Source organism: Cynocephalus volans, chromosome 9 (assembly GCF_027409185.1).
Source record: "Cynocephalus volans isolate mCynVol1 chromosome 9, mCynVol1.pri, whole genome shotgun sequence".
Lineage (NCBI taxonomy): Eukaryota > Metazoa > Chordata > Mammalia > Dermoptera > Cynocephalidae > Cynocephalus > Cynocephalus volans.
In genome coordinates this window covers 44,303,972-44,327,836 of record NC_084468.1, presented here as the reverse complement: position 1 = coordinate 44,327,836, position 23,865 = coordinate 44,303,972, and the positions used below count along the sequence as shown (strand labels likewise).

Here is a 23,865-nt window from a genome sequence, read left to right as displayed (position 1 = left end):
CCAGGCACAGAGCTTGAGAATGGATGAGATTTTAAAAAATGCAGAAGACAAAGTTCCTTCCTTCCAGGAGCTTCCAGACCACTTGGAGAAAGGCAATTGTCCAAATAGTCAATATTCGATTTGTTGGCTCTTCTTATGGACAGGGCATTGGACTTTTCTTTAGGTGAAAAATGGTGAACAAAAACAGCTCTGTTACTTACTTCATGTCTAAAGAGGGGTGAGAAAGAGACATCAATCAAATAATCCCATGCGCATAATAATAGCCATCACTTATATAGTGGTTAGTATGTGCCAGGCATGCTCTTAGTACTTTACATAAATTAATGAAATCACACTCTACTGGGTATTCTTACTATTTTCATTTTATTGATAAGGAAATTGAGGCATAGAGAGGTTAAGAAACTTGCCTAAGTTCATACACCTAGACCAGGCAGTCTGACACCAGGGTCTACTTTTTACCCACCCACTATTCTGCCTCCATGTTGTGCTGTATGGCATAAACATATCTGCAAATATAAGTGCCGTGAAGGGAAGACGGGTGGTGCTATAAGAATGCATAACAAGGGCATCTCACCTTGTCTAAGGGGATAACTGAAGGCTGAGTGGGTGTTAACCAAGCAAAGAGGGGAAGGAGAAGGGAGACAGACGCAAAGCTGGTAACAAAAGAAGAGAAAATATGGAGCCAGTAGCACCCTGGATGCAGCAGTTCGTTGGTGGAGGTGAGGAGAGAAGCCTGTGGGGAAAGCAATCCGGGAAGGTTTCAGGGAAGAGGCAGATCTGGAGGAGGCAAACCTTGAAAGACTGGGTAAAAGGGCACAAAAGAGAAGAAAGGGAAACACCAAGAATTCAGAATGAATTTAGAATGAACCTAATGAATTTAAGGGACGACGCTGGCACATTGGGATTTTTTCAGTTGTGAGTAGCAGACACCTAATTTGAACTGGCCATAGAAAACAGACTTCACTGGCTTGAGTTACTGAAAAGTCCAGGATTTAGATCTGGTGGAAAGTGGATAAATGATGTTAGGATCTCTCTTCTATTCCTCCGCTCCATTTTCCTGTGTTGGCTTCATTCTCGGGCAGTGGAAAGATGGCATTTCTAGATTTATATCCTTTTATATCCTATCAGCTCAGCAAACTCAGTAAGGGGAGCATTTCTTTCCAAAAAAATCCCAGAGCTGACTCTCATTGGCTCAGCTTTAATTGCATCTTCTTTGTTGAACCAATCATTATGGCTGGGTCACGAGGCACTCTCATTGGCCACGCCTGGATCATGTGCCTTCCTCTGGAGCCTGGGGGGTAGGTTAGCCACACCTGAACCCTAGGGTCTGAGAATGGAAGAGAGAAAGTTCCCCAAAGTAGAATTCAGGAGCTGTTACTAAAAGGAAGTGGATGCTGGGCAGGCAAAAACACAAAATTTTGCCACAAGTGGTAGGCTGGAGCATTGCTCTTGACACTTTATGCAGAGTCTGATTTATTAGGTTTGGGGTGGGAACTGGGGGTCCATACTGTAACAACCCTCCAGGTGATGCCAGTGCTGCTGGTATAGCAAGGGACACACTATGTGGAGTGACTGCCTCCCTCAAATTCATTTAGGCTATTTGGTGTCAGCCTCTATTCCATCCTTCCATTTGCCTGCATTTCCCAGCTCTCTCTCTCTATACCTTCATACTAGCTGGTCTCTGTACATGGAACACTTTTCCTCAAAGTTCTCACATCAGCTTGTCAGCATTTTCAAGATTTTACCTCTTATCACACCTCTAAATAATGTTTCCTCGCTGAGTGAAGCTAAGGTTACCATTATTCTTCTCCAACCCAAGCCTTTTCCAATTTAGACCTGTGAATACCAACCTTGTGGAAGTGTAAAAAATATTAATCATTCATGAGTCTGACAAGCTCTGCCATGTTCAATTGATTTGTTGAGTATGTAATTCACTGCCTGAGTTTCAATGTGGATGTCTGTCTATATAGAACACTTTGGTTTTAGGCTATGGGCTATTAAAAAGCATGCAAAAGATCCTTTTAACTTGCTGATAAGGCACTCGGTAATCAGATGCTGTTTAGTTTTCATTATGTCAACGATGTTTTCAATCCTCTGGATTTTGCAATCCATGTGCCAGTGTTGGCAGAAATACTGAACTCTATTCCATAAGAGAGTATAAAATTTCCATATCATTTAAAGCTTTGGAATAATGCCTTTATAGTGGAACTTCTGTGAAAGAAAGTCCTGAGGGCTGTGTTTCAGCTTTGATATTGCTCTTGAATTTGTTTTGTGACATTCCTCAAATCTCAAGTTTTCTGGGTCTCAGTGCCTCCACTGGTCATAGTTCAGGTGTTTCCCTGTCTTTTCCTCCCCTCACGTGCCTGACCCAGGTTTAGCACACCAGCTTCATCTGTAACATTTGGCTAACAGGATCTGGGTAGGAAACTTGATCCTCTAGGTCTTATGTTACTGATCTGCAAAAAAAAGATAATTATAGCATCTATCACTTGATAGAGTTATGGCGGTGATTGAAGGAGATCATGAATGTAAAAGATCATCATGACTGACAGTGGTAAGAAATCAAAGTTAGCTATCATCAGGGCGTGCTTGGAAATAAGATTTAGGTAAAATGACTTAACATAAGCAGGAATATTATTCCTCGTGTATATCAAAAAATACAGTGCCAATATGACCCCCAAAACCTTCAGTCAGCAGTTGTTTGCTTCCGTTTCCACCTCAGGTCCTGGCGATATTAGCACTTAAGGGCTGTCAAACCTTATGTGCATAACACTATTTTTCCCCACTACATTACGCTTGGTTAGATAAAAGCTATCTTCAATTATATTAATTTCTCTTCCAATTCAATTTGCCATTAAATATATTGGCTTAAGAATTTATCAAGCGTTTCACTTGTACTACTCTGCTGAAAGTATCGAATTACAACCTTGTATGTAGAATTGTTTCACGTGAACATGTCTGCTCAGTGGTGCACACAGACTGGCACTTTGGGCCAGCAGCCACGACCTTTATTCAGGAAATCTGTTTAGGCCGATGCAGCACCCATCTCTGAGAGGGATATGTTTTCCTGGAAGGTGCGGAAAAGTTTTGTTCCCATTCTTTCTTCTCCTCGGACAGTCCCTAGTCTCTGCCCAGAACCGGGACTTCTCCTTTGTACCTGCTAATGTCACAAATTGCCTGAGCGCGCCGTTTCTGGCCTCCGTCCGGCGCCCTTTCCCAGGCAGCGGGCCCGAGGTCGGCGAGGGCTTTCCGAGCACTCCCACGTCCTGATCCCATTTACTTCTGGGTCCCCGTCAGTGCCATCTGGCTGGAATCCCCGGGGAGGAACTAAAGATTGGACGTAGCCACCCCTACCTCTCGTCTTCTCCACTCCCCCCCAGAATAAAAACCCAGGGCTGTGGGGGGAGGTGCGGGGTGGGGGTAAGAGAAAGAGGAAAAAGCGAAGCAGGAAAGCGGCCCCGTGTCCCCAGCCGCCCCCTCCGCGGCGTCGGTGCTCCGAGCCGGGGCGCCCGCCCCTGCACCCCACACCCCGCGGTCGGCTCACTCCCAACGCCCGGCGCCGTCCCTGGTATCCCCGCGGCACCACGGGCCCCGAGGGGGCTCCCGTCGCATGGGGATCTGTCCGGGGTACCCGCGGGATGCGGCTGCCGCAGCTGAGCGTCCCAGGGCCTGGCCCCGCATTCCAGCCCGGAGAGTGAAGCAGGACAGAAAAAGGAAAAGCAAAAGGTGGCGCCCAGCTGCCGCGCAGGGTGGAGGGGGCGCGGCCGGGCCAGCCCGGGCCGGGCAGCGAGGCAGGGCGCGCGGCGGCAGGCTCGGGGCCGGGCAGGGAGGCAGGGCGCGCGGCGGCAGGCTCGGGGCCGGCGCGGACTCCCGCGGCGCGCTCGGGCCGTCCCTCCTCCCGGCGGCGCCCGCCGCGGCCCAGGCTGCCTCGCTCCGCCACTCCCCGCCCCTCCGCCCGCCCTCGCGCCTTCCCCGCCCTCCCCGCGCCGCCGCCTCCCTCCCGCTCTCCCTCTCCCAGCCCAGCTGAGCGCCGGAGCCCAGGCCGCCTCGCCGCCGCCGCCCGGCCTCCCTGCGCGCGCTCCACCATGGACAGTCCTGTTTTCACCTCGTAAAGATGGCGGTGCGGGATCGCTGCAACCTTTAGACTAATGACTGTCCGAAACATCGCCTCCATCTGTAATATGGTGAGTGGCCGCCGCCGCCGTCTCGGGGGTCGCGCCCGAGGCACGCGAGCCGAAGAAAGGGAAACCCGAGCCGCACGCACGCCCGGCGGGGGAGGCGAGGCGGCTGCAGGGTCCGCGCCACCAGAAGTTCCCGGCCCCGGGGCTGGGTCGGCCCCCCGCAGTCCCCCGAGCAGCCGGGGGAGGGGGACCCGAGCCCCCCGACCCCCTCTCAGCCCCGGGACCCGGCAGCCCGCCCGTCCGAGCCGCTATGCTCCCGCCCTCGGGTTGCGGTGGAAGCGGCTTGGGAGGAGGGGGCGGCCGAACCCGGACGTCCCGGGGGAGGGAGGTGGGAGATAAGCTGGGGGTGGGGGACACCCATCCTCTCCCTGCAGTAAATAAAGCCTTGGTGGACCCCCTGCCTGCCCTCCTCTCATTTTGAGTTCAGTCCTTCGATTGCATTTAAGATTCACTTTGCAATAACAGTCGGTGTACCTGAAGAAATTTGAACTGTAATAAAGCTGTAAAGAAGTGCAAAATTGTGGTTAGAGAAGTGAACTTCAGTCTGGCTTGGGAAAGCACGGTAATTTGTTCTGGATGCCTCAGTTTCCCCGTCTGTGAAAGAGACAAGGTTCTAGGGCGGTAACATTTGCAGGCCCTAGGGGTGGGGCCGGCTGTGTGCGTGGAGGAGGTCTTCAGAGTTATCCTGCCTTATCCACTGTAGGCTCCCCCGACGCTGGCGGGCATTGACATGGCGAGGGCACATGGCTGGGCTCTGATGGGGTGTGGGTCCAGGACGTGGGGGTCACTTTAATTTGGGTTTCTCCCATTGCTTTCCCTTCCTTTTCAGTTTCTGCAGGAACAGCCTCCGGCCTTTGAGTCCCCAGGGTGTATCCTGCAGGCACCCCCACTTGTCAGAACCTTGGGGAGCTCAGCTTCGAGTAAGGTATTGCTGCCCTGTGAGGGGCAAGAGGGTGTGTGCTTTTGCCTTCACCCTCCAGTTCCCGCGCCCCTCCCCCCCACCAACCCTCAGCTGGAACACGTGCTCTTGTAGTGCCAGTTTGGGGAAAAGCTCCCTGGAAGCTAGTGATACTGGCCCCAAAGGGAATCTGAGGAGGCCTGATTGAGAAGCCTTGCGGTAAGGTGATCTGGCTGCCCTTCCCCCATCACATAATGTTTTAGATCTTCTGTCCCACATTCTGTTGCAAGATCAACACATGGCAAAGGAGCATTATGGAGCCATGTGTCAGCTGGGGGGGTGGGGGAGGAATTGAGACCCACTGCTGCTGGTTTCAGGTTTCAGTGGGACATGGCCACTCCATGTGCTGGGGCTTCCCAGAGTGATAGCTGCACAGGTACTGCTGCAGGGTGACTTAGATCTGCTCTTGGAGGCTTTCCAATTCCTCTGTTTTCCTTTCTTTCTCCACGAGGAGACAGGTTTCCTGTGTCTTCCTGCCGAGTGCCATTAACGTTGCTGGTGCAGTGAAAAGGTAATGTCTTTCTTCTCAGTTTCTCTCTTGTTACAACCAGTTCCTGAGGGGAACTGTGAAACCTGAGCATCTTGAATACTTTGGTGCCTGCTGGGCAGCCTCAGGCCTGCAGGGTAGTGAGACAAGGTCCCGGCTCTTGGTGGTGTTCCTGTCCAGCTTGTGTGTGGTGACACCTCTCTGTATGGTAGCAGGCTGGAGACTTGAGAGCTAGCATGTCCCAAGAGGAAGCCAGCCTCCAGTTTTTTTTGTTTGTTTGTTTTTTTGTTTTCCCTCAGTGCACCTGGGGCTTCTTGGCACACCTGGGCAGAATGTCACAACCTGTTTGCAGTGAAACTCAGCCAGGGAGATAAACTGTGGGAGGACATGAAAGGAGCAGGCCAGTACTGTGTTTGGAGAGGTGACATCTCATGTGGAGACCTAGAAAGGTGCCATATTTAGGATCATCACCCAGATGAAGTGAGGAACCAGTGATTCATAAGTGTGGAGTTTTATGTTCCTATATGTATATATATATATATATATTTTTTTTTGGCAGCTGGCCAGTACAGGGATCTGAGCCCTAGACCCTGGTGTTAGCAAAAGGGTACTCTAACCTGCTGAAGTAACAGGGTACTCTAACCTGCCAGCCCTTATGTCCTATTTGGACACTGCATCTTGAGCAAGTGATGAAGAGTTTGGGCTCTAAAGTCAGACTTCCTGGGTTCACATCTTGGTTCTAACCCATACTAGCCTTGTGTTTTGAACAAGTTGCTCTGTCTTACGTTTCTTATCCATGAGAAGGGGATGATAATGATTTTTATCTCATTGGACTGTTGTATTGATTGTGTTACTTGGGTACAGGGCCTAGTACATGGCTAATACTCAGTGAGTGTTAGTTGTTATTGTCAACATTATCTTTCTTATTATGTCACCTTCCCAGTGTTGAAGGGACAATGGAGATTCTGCCTTATTGGACCTGATGGAAGCAACCATTGATATAAACAAACCACATGCTATTTATGCAAACCAAGCTGAATGGCAGTATGCAAAGGCTGGGGTGGGAATCCTTAACCCCGCCCCTTATAAAAGGCTGCTCAGGTCACTTCCGGCCCTTCCAGTCTCCCTTCCCAGGGGAGAAAGCATAGTGATGAGAAGACTGCTGTCTTTTCACCTAGGTAGACGTAAATATTCATTGGACCTCTCTTCAGTGTCTTCAGGCGGTGATGAATTGTTTCCAGGTAGGTCTTTTATGGATCTCTCCTCACTTTAGCTCCTCTCTGGGACTCTTAATTGATCCTTCCCAAGCTCCTGACTCCACTTGGTCCCAGCTGGTTTGAGTAGTTGTAGACAGAGCAGGTAGGGATTGCTTTTTTTTTAAAAAAGCAGGTCCTTTGGCATATTTTAAACAGGCTGATGTGTGTTCCAAAAGGGTGTTAAAAGATACTGTCCTGGTTCAGAAAAATAAAGCAACACCTAACATTGAAAAGTGGATTTGTTTCCTTCAGCAGACAAGAAAGGACTCAGCAGAACAAAAACAAAACTTGTAGCAATCCTTGTGTGATTGAGAACTAAGTACCAGCTCTTCTCATGCTTCTTGTGCTAGTTTTAGGTGTAGGGGACTTGGAAAATATCCTCATCCCTCCACTCGCCCCCCACCCCCCATCCCACTGAAGTTTTATTGTCCATTAGAAATTTAATGCTAGTTCCTATTTGTTTTAATTTTTCTTCTGTGTGAATTCCTGCCATAGTAATTCTTGATCAACTTGCTTAGGGCAAGTCAGCTGGGTCACATGGCAATGTGTGGTTCAGAGATAGTAAATCTTGTTTGGCTGGTGTGTTGCAATTTTCAAAGTGCACTAGCTGCTACCGAGCAGGAAGACACATCCCCTGTTGATACTCCTGATGTTTGTCTAGACCAATGGATTTAACTTCCTACGTATTTTTTTATGGCCCTGCAAATGGAAGATTTTTTTGTTTGTTTTTAAAAAATTTTTTAAGTTTTCTGTTTGAAGAGCTTGAGGAATTTTCTAAAGAGGAAGCATTTGTTAGGAGAAACCAAATGTGATTTCTGCCGATGCAAATTGGTCTAAATGATCTAATCTTTATTTCATTTGTTAATAGTGCTGTAAAATGTACCTCTGAAGAAATTCTGCGTATCAAATAGATTACAAGTTTTGTCCAATAAATGGCCATCTGTTGAGGACCTGCTATTCTAGTGTTGGAACGTACTATATGCAGGTGCTTAATAAATGAGTGAAGTGAGCCCTGTTCCCAAGGAGTTCACCTGTTCCTTATCTTGTGGACGTAACAATAGTAAAGATGAAACAATTTCACTATAGTGTGATATCTGCAGATAAAAGTTGAACAAAATCCCAGAAGTATTACAGTGGAAAGACTGATTAATACAACAAGACATTTAATATATTTTTGCTTGACCAAAGTTTTGTACACTTTCTACTTGTAGCTTGTATTTTGTATGAGGACATGATTTTAGTCAATTGTGAGTTAGAACTGGAATCTGTACCATTGAGTGTCTCTCCAGTTAAACATGAATCCAGTTAAACATGGTGCCTTTGGGCAAGTTACTGTATTTCTGGGGCCCTTAGCTTTTCCTCATCTTCTAAAATTGTTTTTTTTTTTGGTCACAAAAAGCTTCTTAGTGAGTAGTATTTCTTAGATAAAAAGTCTTTATGAAAATCTACATCTTTTAATTGGCTAGCAACCATTTGAGTTAACTACCTTGTTCAAAACTGTGTTGAGTTTAACCCGATCCTAGCATTTTAGCATCCATGAAACAACCCCAGAATAATATTTGATAACAGTTTGAATTAAATAAATGAAGTCACTTGAAGGGAAAGTAAAATTAGTAAAAATTTGAAACAAAACTAGAGGGTTTTTACTAAGATAGTTTTATCTTGGTAACTAAACTTGCTTTCCTTTTTTTTTTTTTTTTTAAAAGATGACCGGTAAGGGGATCTTAACCCTTGACTTGGTATTGTCAGCACCACGCTCACCCAGTGAGCTAACCGGCCATCACTATATAGGATCCGAACCCGTGGCCCTGGTGTTATCAGCACCGCACTCTCCCGAGTGAGCCACAGGCCGGCCCTAAACTTGCTTTCCTGAGGCAAGTGTTTCGAGAATGGTTGGAAATTTTTTTGTTTTAGTTATTTAAAAAAGACAGTCTCATAATTTGGAGGAAGAGAGAGCTTGCCTTTTCTTTTTTCTTTTTTTCTTTTTTTTTTTTAAAAGATGACCGGTAAGGGGATCTTAACCCTTGACTTGGTGTTGTCAGCACCACGCTCAGCCAGTGAGCCAACCAGCCATCCCTATATGGGATCCGAACCCGTGGCCTTGGTGTTATCAGCACCACACTCTCCCGAGTGAGCCACGGGCCGGCCCAGAGCTTGCCTTTTCGGTGACTGTTTCTCATGCTTTCCATTCTCAAAGATAATTGGCAACTGTAAGTTTAGTTTAATGTATCACTTAGGAGTGGTTAAAGTTATGTGTGAGGGTCTGAGACTCTGATGGTTGTTGGATTTTAAGAAATTGCAGCCTGAGGTGAGGTGGGTTAATGTTTAAAGAAAAAATTCTTTTCTTATGGCCCTAGAGGTCTAATATGCAGGAGTTTATATTAGGTCATGACCTGACAATTAGGGCTGCAGATTTTTCTTGGAATTCTAGGGGAAAACAAGTTTGAATGCGAATATGTAGCTAGATTTAAATTGTAGTGCTTTTTCTGGATATTAACTTTATGTGTTCCTGTTCTTCTGTACAATAAAACCTATTAATTTTTCACTAATGTGGAATTTTGTATACTTGGGTTGTAGTGAAAGTACTTTTCAAGTTTGATTCTCTTAGGAATTAAGAGAAATTTCTCTAATTCATACATATATATATATATATATATATATATATATATTTATTTATTTATTTATTTTTCCCCCTAGCCTGATATTTCTAGTTAATTTGAATTGGTCGAGGTTTTATGATGGTATTAAATTCTGTTGTATCATCAGAGAGGTATCTCTTGGTGGTTTTATTCTCTACCCTTGAAGCCAGCCCAAGCAAACTGACTGGAAGAGTTGTAAAAGATGTTGCCTTTTCGGCCAATTAACTTTTCTAGTCTAAATATTTTAATGCAACTTCTCATAATAAACCTTCAATTGTGGTGAAATCAAACCCTAGTCTAAGGATTTGCAAGTCCTTGCTGGTCTTTTAAGAGAAAAGGCTACCCAAAAATTAACCAGCAAAAACTTTCTTGAGACAAATAAATTCTGTGTCAGCAACCAACCCCAGCACTAAGGGCATTCTGGAATGTTTCTGTTCTGGGATTATGGCTTGGAAGTTTGGAGGTGTCATAAGTCCTCTACGTGGAATTTTACCAGAATTCTGAGAATGATTATTTGCTATGGATGGTTTTAAGATTGTTGGGAGAAAAACCCTGTTGGTTTCCAGAGCTTCACTTCCCACTCATAAGTCCAACTTTCCTCCTGCCCATCAAGTTGTGATGCTGCTTTCAGAACCCTCGAATGCTTTAAAGAAGCTCAAACTTGGAATTCTTTTTCTAGGTGGTTGTGAATTTTAGGCAAACAGAGAAGTATGAAGAATAACTCGTGTTCTCCCCTTCCAGTGGAGAAAAAAAAATTACAAATACAGTTAAAACCCCAAGGGAGCCCTTGCCCATCTCATTGCCCCCACAACCCCCAGACAGAATTACCACATTTCTGAATATATCACCTGTTTTTATACTTTTACTAAATATGTATGCATTCATAAGCCAGATACAGTATCATTTCCTTATGTTTTAAATATGCTCTGTTATACTAAACAAATCCTCCTCAGTTAGCTTTTATTGTTTAAATTATGATTTTGAGACCTACTCACTAAGATACACATAATTCTAGTTTAACTGCTGTATATTATTCCTTCATAGGAATATGCTACAATGTATTCATTTCGTTGTTGATCAGCACTTAGGTTTACAGTTTTTGGTGTGTGCTGTTTTAGTGTTATGAACAGTTGTGAACCCGTCTCCCTGTGTATATGTTTAAAGTTTCTCTGTGGTGCAAACCTAGAAGAGAATTGTTGGGTCAAAGTCAGTGGACATCATTCACTTTAATATGTTGCCTGACTGCTCTCCAAAGCAGTTGTACCAGTCTTCATTTCAACCAGCAGCATCCAGTCGCTCCACGTGCTTGCAGGCACTGTTGTTGTTAGACTTGAAGTATTGCCATTCTGACAGGTGTGAAATTGTATCTGCGTGGTTTAAAATATGCACTTTCCATTTACTAGTAAGGTTGACCATCTTTTCATGTGTTTATTGTGTGGGTTTGTTTTTAATCTAGGGGCTCGGGAGCAGTTTTCCAGGGCTGGAAGGTCAGGATTGCAGTGTTGATTTTGTCTGAAAACAGACAGGGAAAGTACCATGAGGAGGAAAATCGGGGAGACCAAAAAAAAAAAGTCAAGAAAGGTAGGGATTGATCAGGAGATAAAGGTCGTAGGAATGATGACAAGGTGATCACTGTGGAGGGGTGAATACTTGTAGCAAAAAGATCGTAGACTAGAATGATGAAGATATTCTGAGTGTTGAGAGTAAATTCGGGCTACATTCCTGTGCTCGCCAGGCCTCCTTCAAGCCTCGTTCACGCTTTGTTTAATTGCAATTGGCTTTGGTGAAAATCATGTCTGGGGCCTCTTCCGGTAAGAACAGCAGCAAGGCTGGACTTGTGGAGTTTTCCTGTTTACCCAGTTGCTTTTTGAAGTTCTTTTAGAAAGGCAATGTGAAATTATGGTCTTTTTCCTAAAATACATTTCTTTGTCCTTCAGGTTAGGTACACTGTGCAGGAAGGCAGTATTTTAGCAGGATTTGGTTGAATGTACTGATGAAATTACTATCTCAAATATTTAAAATACATTCCTTGTACTTAATTTTCAGAGTATGGTGAGTGTCACCTTATCGATCGACCACAGAGACGTATGGTTTTACAAGTATGGTTAATGACAGCATTAAAAATGTTACACTTTAGGGCCGGCCCCGTGGCTCACTCGGGAGAGTGCGGCGCGCCGAGGCTGTGGGTTCGGATCCTTTATAGGGATGGCCCGTGCACTCACTGGCTGAACGTGGTGCAGACAACACCGTGCCGAGGGTTGCGATCCCCTTACCGGTCAAAAAAAAAAGTTACACTTTAGTGGTTCTTTGGTGTAGCAGAGAATTGTGCCTACATGTGCACTCTCTTACTAAGAATTCAGATTTTAGGTGCTACCTCCAGACATTTTGAGTAAGTAGGTCTAAGGTGGGGCCTGGAATCTGCATTTTAAATAAGTATTCCCTCTTCCTTCCCATTCCCTCCACATTCTGTGGCATGTGAGCTGAGGACCACACTTTGAGAAATATAGCTTTTCTTGGGTAATAACCTTAGCCACTTAAAAAATATTACTTATAGAAATTACCTGCCGTGTGAAAAAATTTTTAAATCAATGTAAAATTACTTAAGGTAATAATTTAACTTCAAGAGCTATAGATTGTTGCTGTTCTGTACATGTATTTTTTGATATTAAGTAGCCAGGTTTTTATTACTTTATGCTCTTAGAGCAGAGAATCACAGCCCTGGCTATATATCACATTACCTGTGAAGCTTTAAAAAAAATTTTTTTTTTAATTAAATCAGAAAACATACACACTCCAAAAAGTGTGGGGAAAAAAGAATGTAATATGATGTGTTATAGAGCCAAATACCCACCCTTCAGATTTAAAAGATATTAAAATTTAGCATACTTGGTTTTTTTTTTCCTTTTAGACATAATACCTTAAAAATACCACTAACCACCACATCTCTTTCATCTCTCCTCCTCCCAGAACAAAACATTTTTGTGAAGTTGGTATGGTGTTTATCATGCATATTTTATGCTTTACTTCATATTTATGAATCCAAAAGCAGTATATCAACGTTTGTGCATGTAGTCTTTTGCTACCATGTTTCTGTTTTTTAATTCATTTTTTTCATTGTACATGTTTATGGGGTACAATTTATTGTTTCAATACATGCATATATTCTATAATGATCTAATCAAAACAGTTAGCCTATCTATCACCTAAACATTTATCATTTCTTTATGGTGATAGCCAAAAAAGAGGATCTTGAATGTTATCTTAAAATATGCAATGCAATATTATTAGCTGTTGTCACCCTAGATCACCAGAACATATTCTTCTTCTCTAACTGTAACTTTGTAACAGCCTACCAACATTTCCCCCACCCCCCTATATCTTTCTTCACTCAACCATTATATTTGAGATTATGTTGACACATACATATCTAGTTCATTCATACTAACTGTTCTGTAACAGTATTTTATGACTTAACCATGGTTTACTTATTCATTCCCTTATTTAGGGACAATTTAATAGTTTCCAAAATATTCTGTCTGGAAACAGTGCTGCAGTGAGTGTTCTTGTTCCTGTCTTCTTTGCACACATGCCTTCATTTTTCCAGGATATAATCGTGGAAGTGGAGGTGCTGCTTTTGGGATATACTGGTCTGCAGCTTTACTAGGTACAGTATTGTCAAATTGTTCTCCAAAGTGGTTCTACCAATTGGAGCTTTTTTGATATGCAGCTTCTAGTGCTGCAGTCTCAGAGTTTCCGACTGTACATAGATGTGAGTTGTCTGGGGTGGGTTTTGGGCACTGGCAAGTGTGTGCGTGTGTGTGTGTTTTAAGTGCCACAGTTGATTCTGATGAGAATGCAAGGCTGAGAAACCACCATGTTAGACTGGCAACTCCATGAAGGCAGGAGCTGTATTTATTTTAATCACTGTTAATTTCCCAGCTGTCAGCATGGTGGCTAGCACATATATGGTAGATGCTCAATAAATAATTATTGATAAATGAATGAAGAAATGTAGCTTGGTAGAATGGAAGAATTGCCTTTCAGTGGAGCAGCTCCCCTCCAATTTTATTATGCATAGGAATTACCTGGGGATCTTGTTAAAATGCAGTTTCTGATTAAGTAGGTCTTGAGATTTTGTATTTCTAACAACCTCTCCCATGATGTAGATGCTACTGGTTTGGGTGCCACATTTAAAGCAGCAATGCCCTGTGAAAAAAACAAAATAGTTTTTTCTTCCATATAGTTGTTAAGTGGAGGAGTTGGAAATTTGGAATCCTGGTTGGTAAATACCAGAGCCTATATTTCTTCATCCCTTTATGACTGTTCGGAAAATAGAATAGTTTGGTCAGGGCCCTCGCCTTGGGTCCAGTTGGGTGTGGTTCAGCATCCTTTGTAAGCAAATTGTGTGTGTGTGTGGAGTTGGTGCACATGTGTGCCAATGTATCTTCTTGCTTTTGTTGCTATTCTTGTGTTCTTCAGAGAGAGACAGGAGGTTAGTGAAGCAGGAGAGTGGACGTCAGCCTCAGGCGTCCGCCCCGCGCAGCCATGCTTTCCAACCTATGGCTCCAAGGACCTTTTGTCCCATTACCTAGCTCATAGACCTGCGTGAAGGGGTCTGGTGACCCAGCCTGGCATGTGTGGTGTCTGGTGGGTGACTCAGCCTGGCATATGAAGGGTTTGTGACCCAGTCTGTGAATGGGCTTGAGGGGTCTGGGAGCTCCAGACTCAGCCCTAGCTAGACAGTTGGCATCAGTGCAGGATTACCTGCAGGTAAAAGAGCCTGACAACTGGCCTGGTTGCCTAGCTTTACAGTTGGTGTCACGAACAGGATTAAGAGCACTACAATTGGTGATGTCGACAGGATTCCAGACATCAGCCACAGCAGACTGTGATGACAAACAAAGGCAGATGTAAAATACCTTCCTGACAGCTTTTTTGAGAATCTCAAAAGAGGTCCTGCCCATGGAAGCACTTTGTGAGCTGTGATGCCCACATGCATGTGACATTTCATAACTACCCTCACTCTTAGTGAATTCATATTTTCTTTCAGTTTGCTCAAAGTACAAAGTTGTTGGTATTGCAGGATCCAGTAAAATTCTGCTTTCATTTTGGCCTGCTATCTACAGATAGTGAGGCATTTTGGCAGGTGCGGCATCAGGGAAGGAGATTGAGCAAAAGCAGAGGCAAAATTCACTTCATGGTTTGGTTCTGACTGTGGGTGCTATAGAGGTGGAAGGTCCCTTCTCACTGTTTTTGTGGTATCAGGAGAAACAGGGATAGAGAGAGGCCCAAAGCTCTTTCCTAATTAGCTCTATGCTGTAGCAGGTGACAGGACATTAAGGAGCCTCTCTAATTTATTTCCCAAGTCAGACACTTCTTACAGTGAAAAGGAGATGCTCTAGATAATTATAAAGTTATTAATTGATCTACTATAGGTGTACTTCAAGCTATTCAGGGCAGACTGGACCTAGGATTATCATAAGGTTAAGCTACCACAGGATATTGCCATTTAAATACAAGATTTTAGAATGCTTTGGTAACTGGAGACCTTGCCTCATTGATCTAAGAGCAGCAGTGTGGTGTGGGGAAAAGAGGGCAAATAAAAATAAAATAAATAAAGTGACATTCAGAGCTAGTAGATATGCCCCGGGTGGGGGGGTTGGGGGGTGGAGGTATTACTATTCCCAAGCTTTTCTTCCTCTAGAGAAAAACCCTGGGATGGATCAAGTTTCTTAGATCAGTAATTCTCAAATGTCCATTTGTTGTCCTTCACGGTTTTCACTGGTATATATCTGTGTACCACCTGAACTTATTTACTTAGTATTTTCCTTAAATCTGTTCACCTTCTTTTAATCTAACCTCATTCTGTGCTAAAACATCTGTAAAATAATGGGTTTGATGAGCTAGTTTTATGCTTTTACAATACATATCAAAAACATAATTTCCAAAATTAAAAATGTTCATACTTGTGCTACCTAGGGTGATGTCCCCTCCCTCCAGGATTCATGGCCCATAGTTTATAGTTTAGTTTGGGAGATACTGGCTTCAATAAGAGTTTTGGGGCTTTTGTTTTTTGTTTTTTGGGGTTTTTTTGTGACTAGCCAATACACGGATCCAAACCGTTGACCTTGGTGTTATAACTTCTCACTCTAACCAACTGAGCTAATCAGCCAATTCCCGATAAGAAGTTCTTCATGGTGGTTTAAATAACTGGCTATTGGAAGAGCTCTGTTCGTTAAACTGCTTTGCAGATTATAGGTCTGGTCAGTGTGCTTTCTTGAGAAGCAGGTTAGCAAGCAGATATGATCTAGCTGGAGTTTCCACACCGCTGTTGGTTGGGTTCGAGAGCTAGATGTTATCCACCCTCTCAAAGACTCCCTTCTCAGGCTTGACACGTGTGTGGTGAGAGAACTTATCTCCCTGCTCTGCTGTGGGGCATATATGGAGTTATTTAGGTCCTGTGCTGAGCCTGCCTAGCTGTTTTATTACTGCTTGCTTCTAGTGCCCCTCTTTTTTCCATTAGCAAAAGAGCTCAAACACTACAGTGGACGAGCCCTGAGCTAGGAATCCGAAGTCCTGGGCTCCAGTCACTATCTGGCTTTAGTGATGGTGAGGAGGTCACTTAGGCCACTCAGGGTCTATCAAATAAGAACCACTCCTGCTGGGGAGCAGTGATGAAAAGATGAGCATGTTTGTAAACTAGCCATGGCTTCTAACAAGGAGGACCGGGGAAGGGGTTGGCAGGAAGACAAAAGGAAGAAGCTGTGATTTCTGAGCAAACATCGTTGAAAGACGCAGTGCTGATGGTGTGTGGCCAAGCTTTTGTGGTCATCAGTCAAGATGTAATGTTTTTCCTCTTGCTGATAATGAGGGCACATCATGTAGTAAAAGGTATTTAGTCTTCTAATGAGTTTATAACCGATTTGTGTTAGTTGGTATACACAGTTAGGCGTCCTAACAGAAATACACGAAGCACTATGTTCAGTTTCTTTCTTTTTAAAATATTTAAAGTTTTTGTAGGTAATTTGAGTTCATATGGTAGAAATTTCAAAATGTGCACAAGGATATATGTTGGAAATAGACCCACTATTCAATTCTAGTCTCTGGCGTCTAACAATATTTATAGTTTCTTATGCTTCCATTTAGAGGTTTCTTAAGCATATACAAGCAAATATGTTTATATTTTCCCCTTAGTTTTTAAAAACACAAATAGTACAGAGAGTAGTTACTGATCTGTCCTGATCTGCCCCTTGCTTTTTATATCTTGGAAGAGGGTCTCTGTAAAGAGCATCCTCATTCTTTTTTTATGGCTGCAGAGTATGCAGTTGCTTGAATATATTGAATTCACTTAACCAGGCCCCCCACTGACTACCAGGGCATGTAGGTAGTTTTCCAGTCTTTGGTTTTTGTAAACAGGCTACAAGGAACAACTTTGTCCATACATCATTTTGCATGTGTGGGAATATATCTGCTGACTGACTTCCTAGAAATGGATTTGCATTTGTAACTTTAATGGATTTTACCAAATTGCCCACCACCAGCAATATGTGCAACTCTTGCTGCCTGCAGCCTTGCCAAATCACTTTGCTATCCAAAACCCTTTTGATCTTTACCAGTAGGGGGAAAATGGTGTCTTGGTATATTTTTAGTTTGCATTTCTCTTTACTGTTATTAGAAGTAAGCTCGAGCAGCTATTCACATGCTTAAGGAAATAAACTCAATTTCATTGAAATGTTTTGCTGTTGGCAATTATTTTCAAAGTCTGTAGGGAAGGACCATTTTTATTGTTATATTTAATCTGTCTCAGACCAATATTTTTGTAAAACACAATAAAAAGGAATCACTGGCAAAATGGAATAAAAACCCCAAGGATAAATAAAACAGAAATCTCATCTTTTTATTCCTAAACTTGACAAATACAAAATTACTCTCTCTACTCATTACGTATATATATTCTCAGTTTCTGAATTTAGCTCACAGCAGAGTTTTAATGCTTTGAGTAACTGTATTAGTCCATTTCTGTTGCTTAAAACAGAATACCTGAAACTGGGTAAGTTATAAGGGAATGAAACTTATTTCTTATAGCTTCAGAGGCTGGGAAGTCTGAAGTCCAGGGAACACATCTGGTGAGGGCCTTCTGTGTGAGAACTCTCCATAGCAATGCAGGGTGTCACATGGCAAGAATGGGCTGAGCAAGAGAGCTAGCCTCCTCACTTGCTCTCCTTATAAAGTCATCAGAACCACACTCATTACTCCATGAAAGGATCAATTCATTCACTAGGGCGTAGTCCTCTCAAGGTAATCACCTCCTATAGGCCCCAACTTTCAAATACTGCAACTGGATTTCCCATCCTCAACACTGTTACAGTGGAGATCAAGTTTCCAGTACATGAACTTTTGGGAGACACATTTGACCAATAGCAGTAGCATTGCTGTAAAGGACTCCTTGCTTTTCTCTTTTCTCCCATTGCCACCCTATTTGTGGGTGGGAGAAGAGAGTGCAGAATTTTATATTTTATGTTTCACAATCAGTACATTTTGTTTCATTACATTAGATTACAATATCTCTGATGGTAAAATGCTAATCCAGAAGAAATTGCTTCCCAAAGGCAAGGATGCCATGCAAACAAATTCAGGCATGTTGACTCCTTCAGTTCTCCCTGTACTGTGAGGTGGGGATGCAGGTATCGTGGTTTTTACCAAGGAAGACCTAAAGAGCAGATGAGAGGAGGAGCAGATGAAATCACCCTATTAATAAAATTTGCAGAGCTGGGGCTTTCCCAGTATCCCATGCCCCCCACGATGTCTTTCTGGAAAGTGATGGGAAGCAAACCTTCGAATAAAGGAGGAGTTTAAGAGATGTCATAATCGAGGAAGCATCTTGGTGACTTTGTAGAATACTGACTGTGAATGACAATTTTCTCTTTTTCCACTTTAAGTTAGAAACCAGACATGGGCCCAGTATGTAGTCCTTGTTCTGCTTTTGAGTTGAAATTTTAGCTTTATGTGAGGACTTCCATGTGTTATCTCTAACTACGTGGAGAATTGTTTTACCAGCCAAAGCCTCTGGCTGTTCTTTAATGTTCCTTCATATAATAACTTGGGATCACTATGTAGTCAGGCATCCCAGGGACAGCTTTCTTCAGTGGCAGATGTTTTGGCTACTGTGTATGATTATTAGATGGAGTCATGTTGAGGTTTTTTCAGAGTTATTTTTCCCTGTTCAGTATCACATAAGGCATTGAAATGATATGCTATCATAGTGCAGAATGGAAATACCCTTTGACTGCCTTGTGGATAGTTGGCCCCCTGTTAAAGCCTGGAGTGGAGCAGGTTGTTGAACCAGGAGTTGGGGTTGTAGAGTAATGGTATTCAGGTCATAGGTTCACTGCCTCATACTAACACTTGACCTTGGCAAGTCACTTAACCTCCATTAAGCTCATTTCCCTCACCTATAAGATAGGTATAGTGGTTCCCATCAGTGACATATCTGGCAGGGAGAGTTACATTTAGTGTTGTTCAGTGGGACAGGGGATCTGTGGTGACCTGTCTGCTGACTAAGCAGTATTTGCATTTGTAGCCACTCTGAGTATGTGCCTGGGGATTAGGTAATGTGATAGCTGGTAGCCAAAATGAACATGCTCAGATACAGCCCTGTTTCTCTGCCCAGTTCCTACATTTGCAGCTAAGGAGTTAACTAAAAATGTGAATGAAAAGATCCTCTCCCCTGACTGCAGTCAAGGGCTTAGACTCAGGAACCGAATGACCTTGGTTTGAATCCTGGCTCTGCCTTTACTGGCTTGAGTGAACTTGGGCAGGTTCCCTCCATTTTTTCATGTGTAGAATGGGGATATTACAAATAATCTGCCTTGGATTAGTGGGCAAAATTAAGAGAAGTTCTCTTAACAACGAGTGGCACATAGTGCTTACTCTTCCCTTGTTTCCCAAGTTTATTCAATCAGCAAATTTATCAAGCGCCTTCAATAAGCGAGACACTCTACTAGGTGCTGGTAAATAAATTAGACACAGTTGCTGCCCTTAAAGAGCTTATGGTCTAGTGTAGGCATTAGCTTTTCTTTAAAGAGCTAGACAGTAATTATTTTAGACTTTGTGGGCCATAATGTCTCTGTCTCAACTATGTAGCTCTGCTACCATATTGTGAAAATAGTTGCAGGAAGTAAATGAATGGTCATGAGTGGTTTCAATAAAGCTTTATTTACAAAAACAGTTGGCAGGTCAGATTGGGTCCATGGGCTGTAATGTCTAGTGGGAAGACAGATGTTAAATAATCACAAACAATTATGCTGTTACAAATTGTAATTAGTGTTAATGAAGGAACATACAGGATTCTGTGAGAGTGAAGTGTCAGGGCAGGTAGCTTTGAAGAAGTGATATGGATGCTGGGGGTAGGGGGTACAGGCAGAGGGGACAGCTCTAAGGGGCCAGAGAACTGGCCTCACTAGTTCTGCACCAGAAGTCTCAGGATCACAATCTGTATTTATGTCTTTTAAAGGCATGGCAGATATTCCACAGCTTTCTTTGGATAAAAAATATAATGATTTTTTTTTCTCAATATAATTCATGCCAACTTTCTCCTACCCCCTGCCCCCAATAATCCCCATATCAAGAGATGAGCTATATTAGTATATTAACACATTTTGTTCTGCATACTTCTGGTACTTTCTCCCTCTCTCTGTTGCATTGTTTTTGTTAAATTATTGTCAGGATCTATCCAAGAATTTAGAAGTAGGGAAGTAAGATTGTACATTATTCCATTATTAGGTGTGAAATGATTTACTTCTTAGAATTCATTTTTGCTTTTTGACACTGTTCTCTTCTTGCCTTTTAAAACTTGACATTCTTTTCCTATTTGGCTAGGTGAAGGTTCACAGCCTTTGAAATAATTTTGAAGAAAAAAAACTGTTTTCCTCTTGTCTACATACATCTCATCTCCCCTGTCTCCCAGCCTTAATTGCATGTTTCCTTTAAACAGGTTGCAGTACTCTGTAGAGATTTTACAGAAAAGGATTTGTATGTTCTCATTCTAGAATACATGTATTTTGAGGGGTGTCTCAGAGGTAGTGGTTCCTCTGTACAACTTTGTGACCCCTTCAGTTTTTTCAGTTCTTTAGTTCTTTTGTTTTTTTGTTGGTGGTGGTTTGGTTGGTTTGGGGATCCAAACCCTTGACCTTGATGTTATCAGCACCATGCTCTACCGAGTAAGCTAACAGGCCAACCATTTCTTCAGTTGTTACAGTTTTGTTGTCGTAAGGAGACTGCCTTCTTGAGAGTAGTGGTTGGGGGCACACACTCTGGAGCCACACAGTGAGTTTAAACCCAGTACCACTACTTACTAGCTCTGTGAACTTGGATGAGGTTACTTATGCTACCTGCGTCTCAGTTTCCTTATCTCTAAAACAGGTATGAAACCATGCATGTATTGAAACAACACACTGTACCCCACAAAAATGTACAAGTAAATGTTAAAATAAAATCAGTCAATCATTCAGTAAAATGAAGACAATAATGGCATCCACCTCATAGGGTCCTTGTGAGGATTAGAATGAGTAACATACACATAAAGTCCTTAGAACAGTGACTGGACACAGTAAATGCTATTGATGAGTTATCTATTATTATTGTTATTATTAATTACATCGAAGGTACCAGAGGCCATAATTCCTTCTTAACCATCCTTGAATTCTGGTGCGTGGCTCCCAACTCATCCTGAGATCTCGGGCAGTATCCTTCATTTTTGCTTCCACTTTCTTCACAAGGCTGTGGGAATGGCATTTGTCATCAAAAGTCTGGGAATACTAGTGCTTTTGAAAACTAGTCCTTTATGTGCTTACATACTTTGAAAACATGATATGTAAACTAGCTTTTTGAACATAGGCCTAAAAATGTGGTTTTAGCAGCAACATTCACTTCTTTTGTCATCTATTTTAGGTCATGGTCTATAATTAATAACTTATTCTCTGTTTATAAACTTGAAAGGGAGGTTGTGTGTCCTCAGATGCAGATAAATGAGTTGCCTTGGGGAGATCTTGGGCCAGTAAGTTTACTTCTCTGGCCCTTGATTTTTTTCATCTGCAACATGGTCTAGCTAATCTCCAGGGACCCTTCCTGATCTCTGTGTTTTTGTTTTAGGCACCCCTGTATTATGGCAATGTTTTCATTGGTTTTTACAGACCTTGTAATGACATTGTTCTGATTACTTCCTGGGCAAGGATGTGTCTCTTTTGCCACCCACCCCCTCCCACCCCCGACTCCCAAGGAAGAAATTCTAACTTGTTTTCTTTATAAATTGCTTTTAAAATTGCTTTAAAAAGAAATTCCTTTCTATACCCATCTCAGGTATATATGACTCATCCTGCCTGGGTTTTTGTTATTGTTGTTGTTTGTTTTGTGTTTTGGCAGCACCCCTTGGCAATCATAGAATTTCTTTCAGAGGTGCTTGGAAGAGCTAACATTATAGGCTTCTGTTGGAACTTGTCCCAGCTCAGATGCTATTTTTAATAAGTTGGCTGCATTGTTTTTCAAAGGTTACCACATTTTTTACTGATGGAAATAAGAGCTCTATGTTTCTTATGCTTCCAGACCCTGTGATTTACCCCCATAAATAATGTTCTTTGTTCCGCATCTGGTCATATAGCGATTATTTTTCAGTGCCTCCCATTTGCCTTCTGTGCCGCTGTGCTGGGTGCTAGCAAGGAAAGTGTCGCCTCCTGGATTTGCAATGAACTTTACAATTTGCTTAGTGCTGACAAAATTTTTGGTTTTACTTCATTCTTTCTGCCACCCTGAGGGATGGGCAGGCTGGATATCAGCGACCTGACCTCCCAGTCAGGAAACTAAGGCTGAAGAGAGGTTAAGTGTCTGAAATCAAAGGCAAATTTATATTAGGGGAAAAAAAATGGCCAAATACAACTCCAAGATATGTGCTGAAGTCCTTAGGTAACTGGTTTGCAGGGCATTAGTTTACTAATTTTTTTTTAATTTATTAAGTTTTTAATACAAAAATAATATATGCTAATAGTGAAAATTCAAACAGTTGAGAAGATAAAAAGAAAACCCCTTTGTGACCTCTTCATCTCCCAGCCCCCATCCCCACCCCAACACAAGTATTCTTTCAGGAATTTCCATTAAAACATAGGTATTGAATCCAATGGCCTAATCTGCTTTGTTCACCTTCTGTCCCTCAGTGTAGAATAGTGCTGGGCACAAGACAGGGCTCAGTGTCTGTCGACTGAATGAATGACATTTCTAGTATCTTAGGCAAATTTTCATAGCAGTACCTGCAGAGCAACTTTACTTTATAATATCGAGACATGGTATTCCATCATATGGATTCCAGTAATTATTAGCAGTTCAAGTTATTTCTATTTTTTTCTGTTATAAATCTTGCTGTAAGGACCATCTGAGACATTGCCTGCTGATTGTCCCCTCTACATCCATTTCTCATTTCTAGTGTAACAGAAATTTTAACTGGTTGTGGGTGTTAGGTAAAGACCACCTTTGCCAAGCTCCCTTGCAGGTACGTGTGGCCATGTGATTGGATTAGATTATGGCCAGCGGGATTGTGAGCAAAAGTAACAAGTGCAGCTTCCAGAAGCATCCTGGAAAGGGAAGGAGGAGTCACTCCCCTCCTTTGCTGCTTTCCCTGGCAGAGGTTATTTGGTGGTACAAGTTGGAGTAGCCATCTTGGTTCCAAAGATAGAAGCTGACTCTTGAGAACGACAGAGCAGCAAGATAAAAGAAGCCTGAGTCCCGGGTGCTGCAGAGCTGCCATATCAGGCTTGCACAGCATCCTCTTGAACATTATAGGGAGGAGAGAAATACATTATCAACTTGGTTAAGCCACACTTATATTATTTGGGTCTTTGTTACAGTCTCTCTATTTTTTTCCATCTACGTGAGTATGTATGTAGAATAAATTGCTTAAAGTAGAATTGCAGGGTTTGAGGATTTGGTCATTTGAAACTTTGGTTGATACTGCCTAATCAGTCTTTAAGCATTCATCATCATCATCAACTTGTGAAACATTCCCCATCATGTCTATGCCCTTTTATCATGTAGACATTTACATTTAACATATTTAACCCCCAAATCTGTTAGATGCACAAAGATTCGTGTTACCAGTGGAAGCTAGCATTTGAAGCAAGGGTTTGTTTCCATATGTCATTATCAGTGGCATTCTGTATCCATGGAAACCAATTCCTAGAGTGTGTATCTAAAAGAGAAGGGATGATGGGGAAGTGGTAGAGGGTACCACTTATGCCTCACTGAACAGTACGCAGGTTGAGCACACATACCTGTGTCCAAATGATCATGCTCATGGAAG

At 42.7% G+C, this 23,865-nt stretch overlaps 1 protein-coding gene across 1 annotated transcript in view; it reads left to right on the top strand.

The window, feature by feature from the left end:
* Positions 1-4,019: 4,019 nt before the first annotated feature.
* Positions 4,020-23,865, top strand: part of USP46 (ubiquitin specific peptidase 46) — a 59,645-nt gene continuing 39,799 nt past the window's right edge. The window contains exon 1 of the mRNA XM_063108155.1: positions 4,020-4,184. Coding sequence (XP_062964225.1) covers positions 4,149-4,184 — 36 coding nt within the window. The 5' untranslated portion in view covers positions 4,020-4,148. The remainder of the gene's footprint in view (positions 4,185-23,865) is intronic.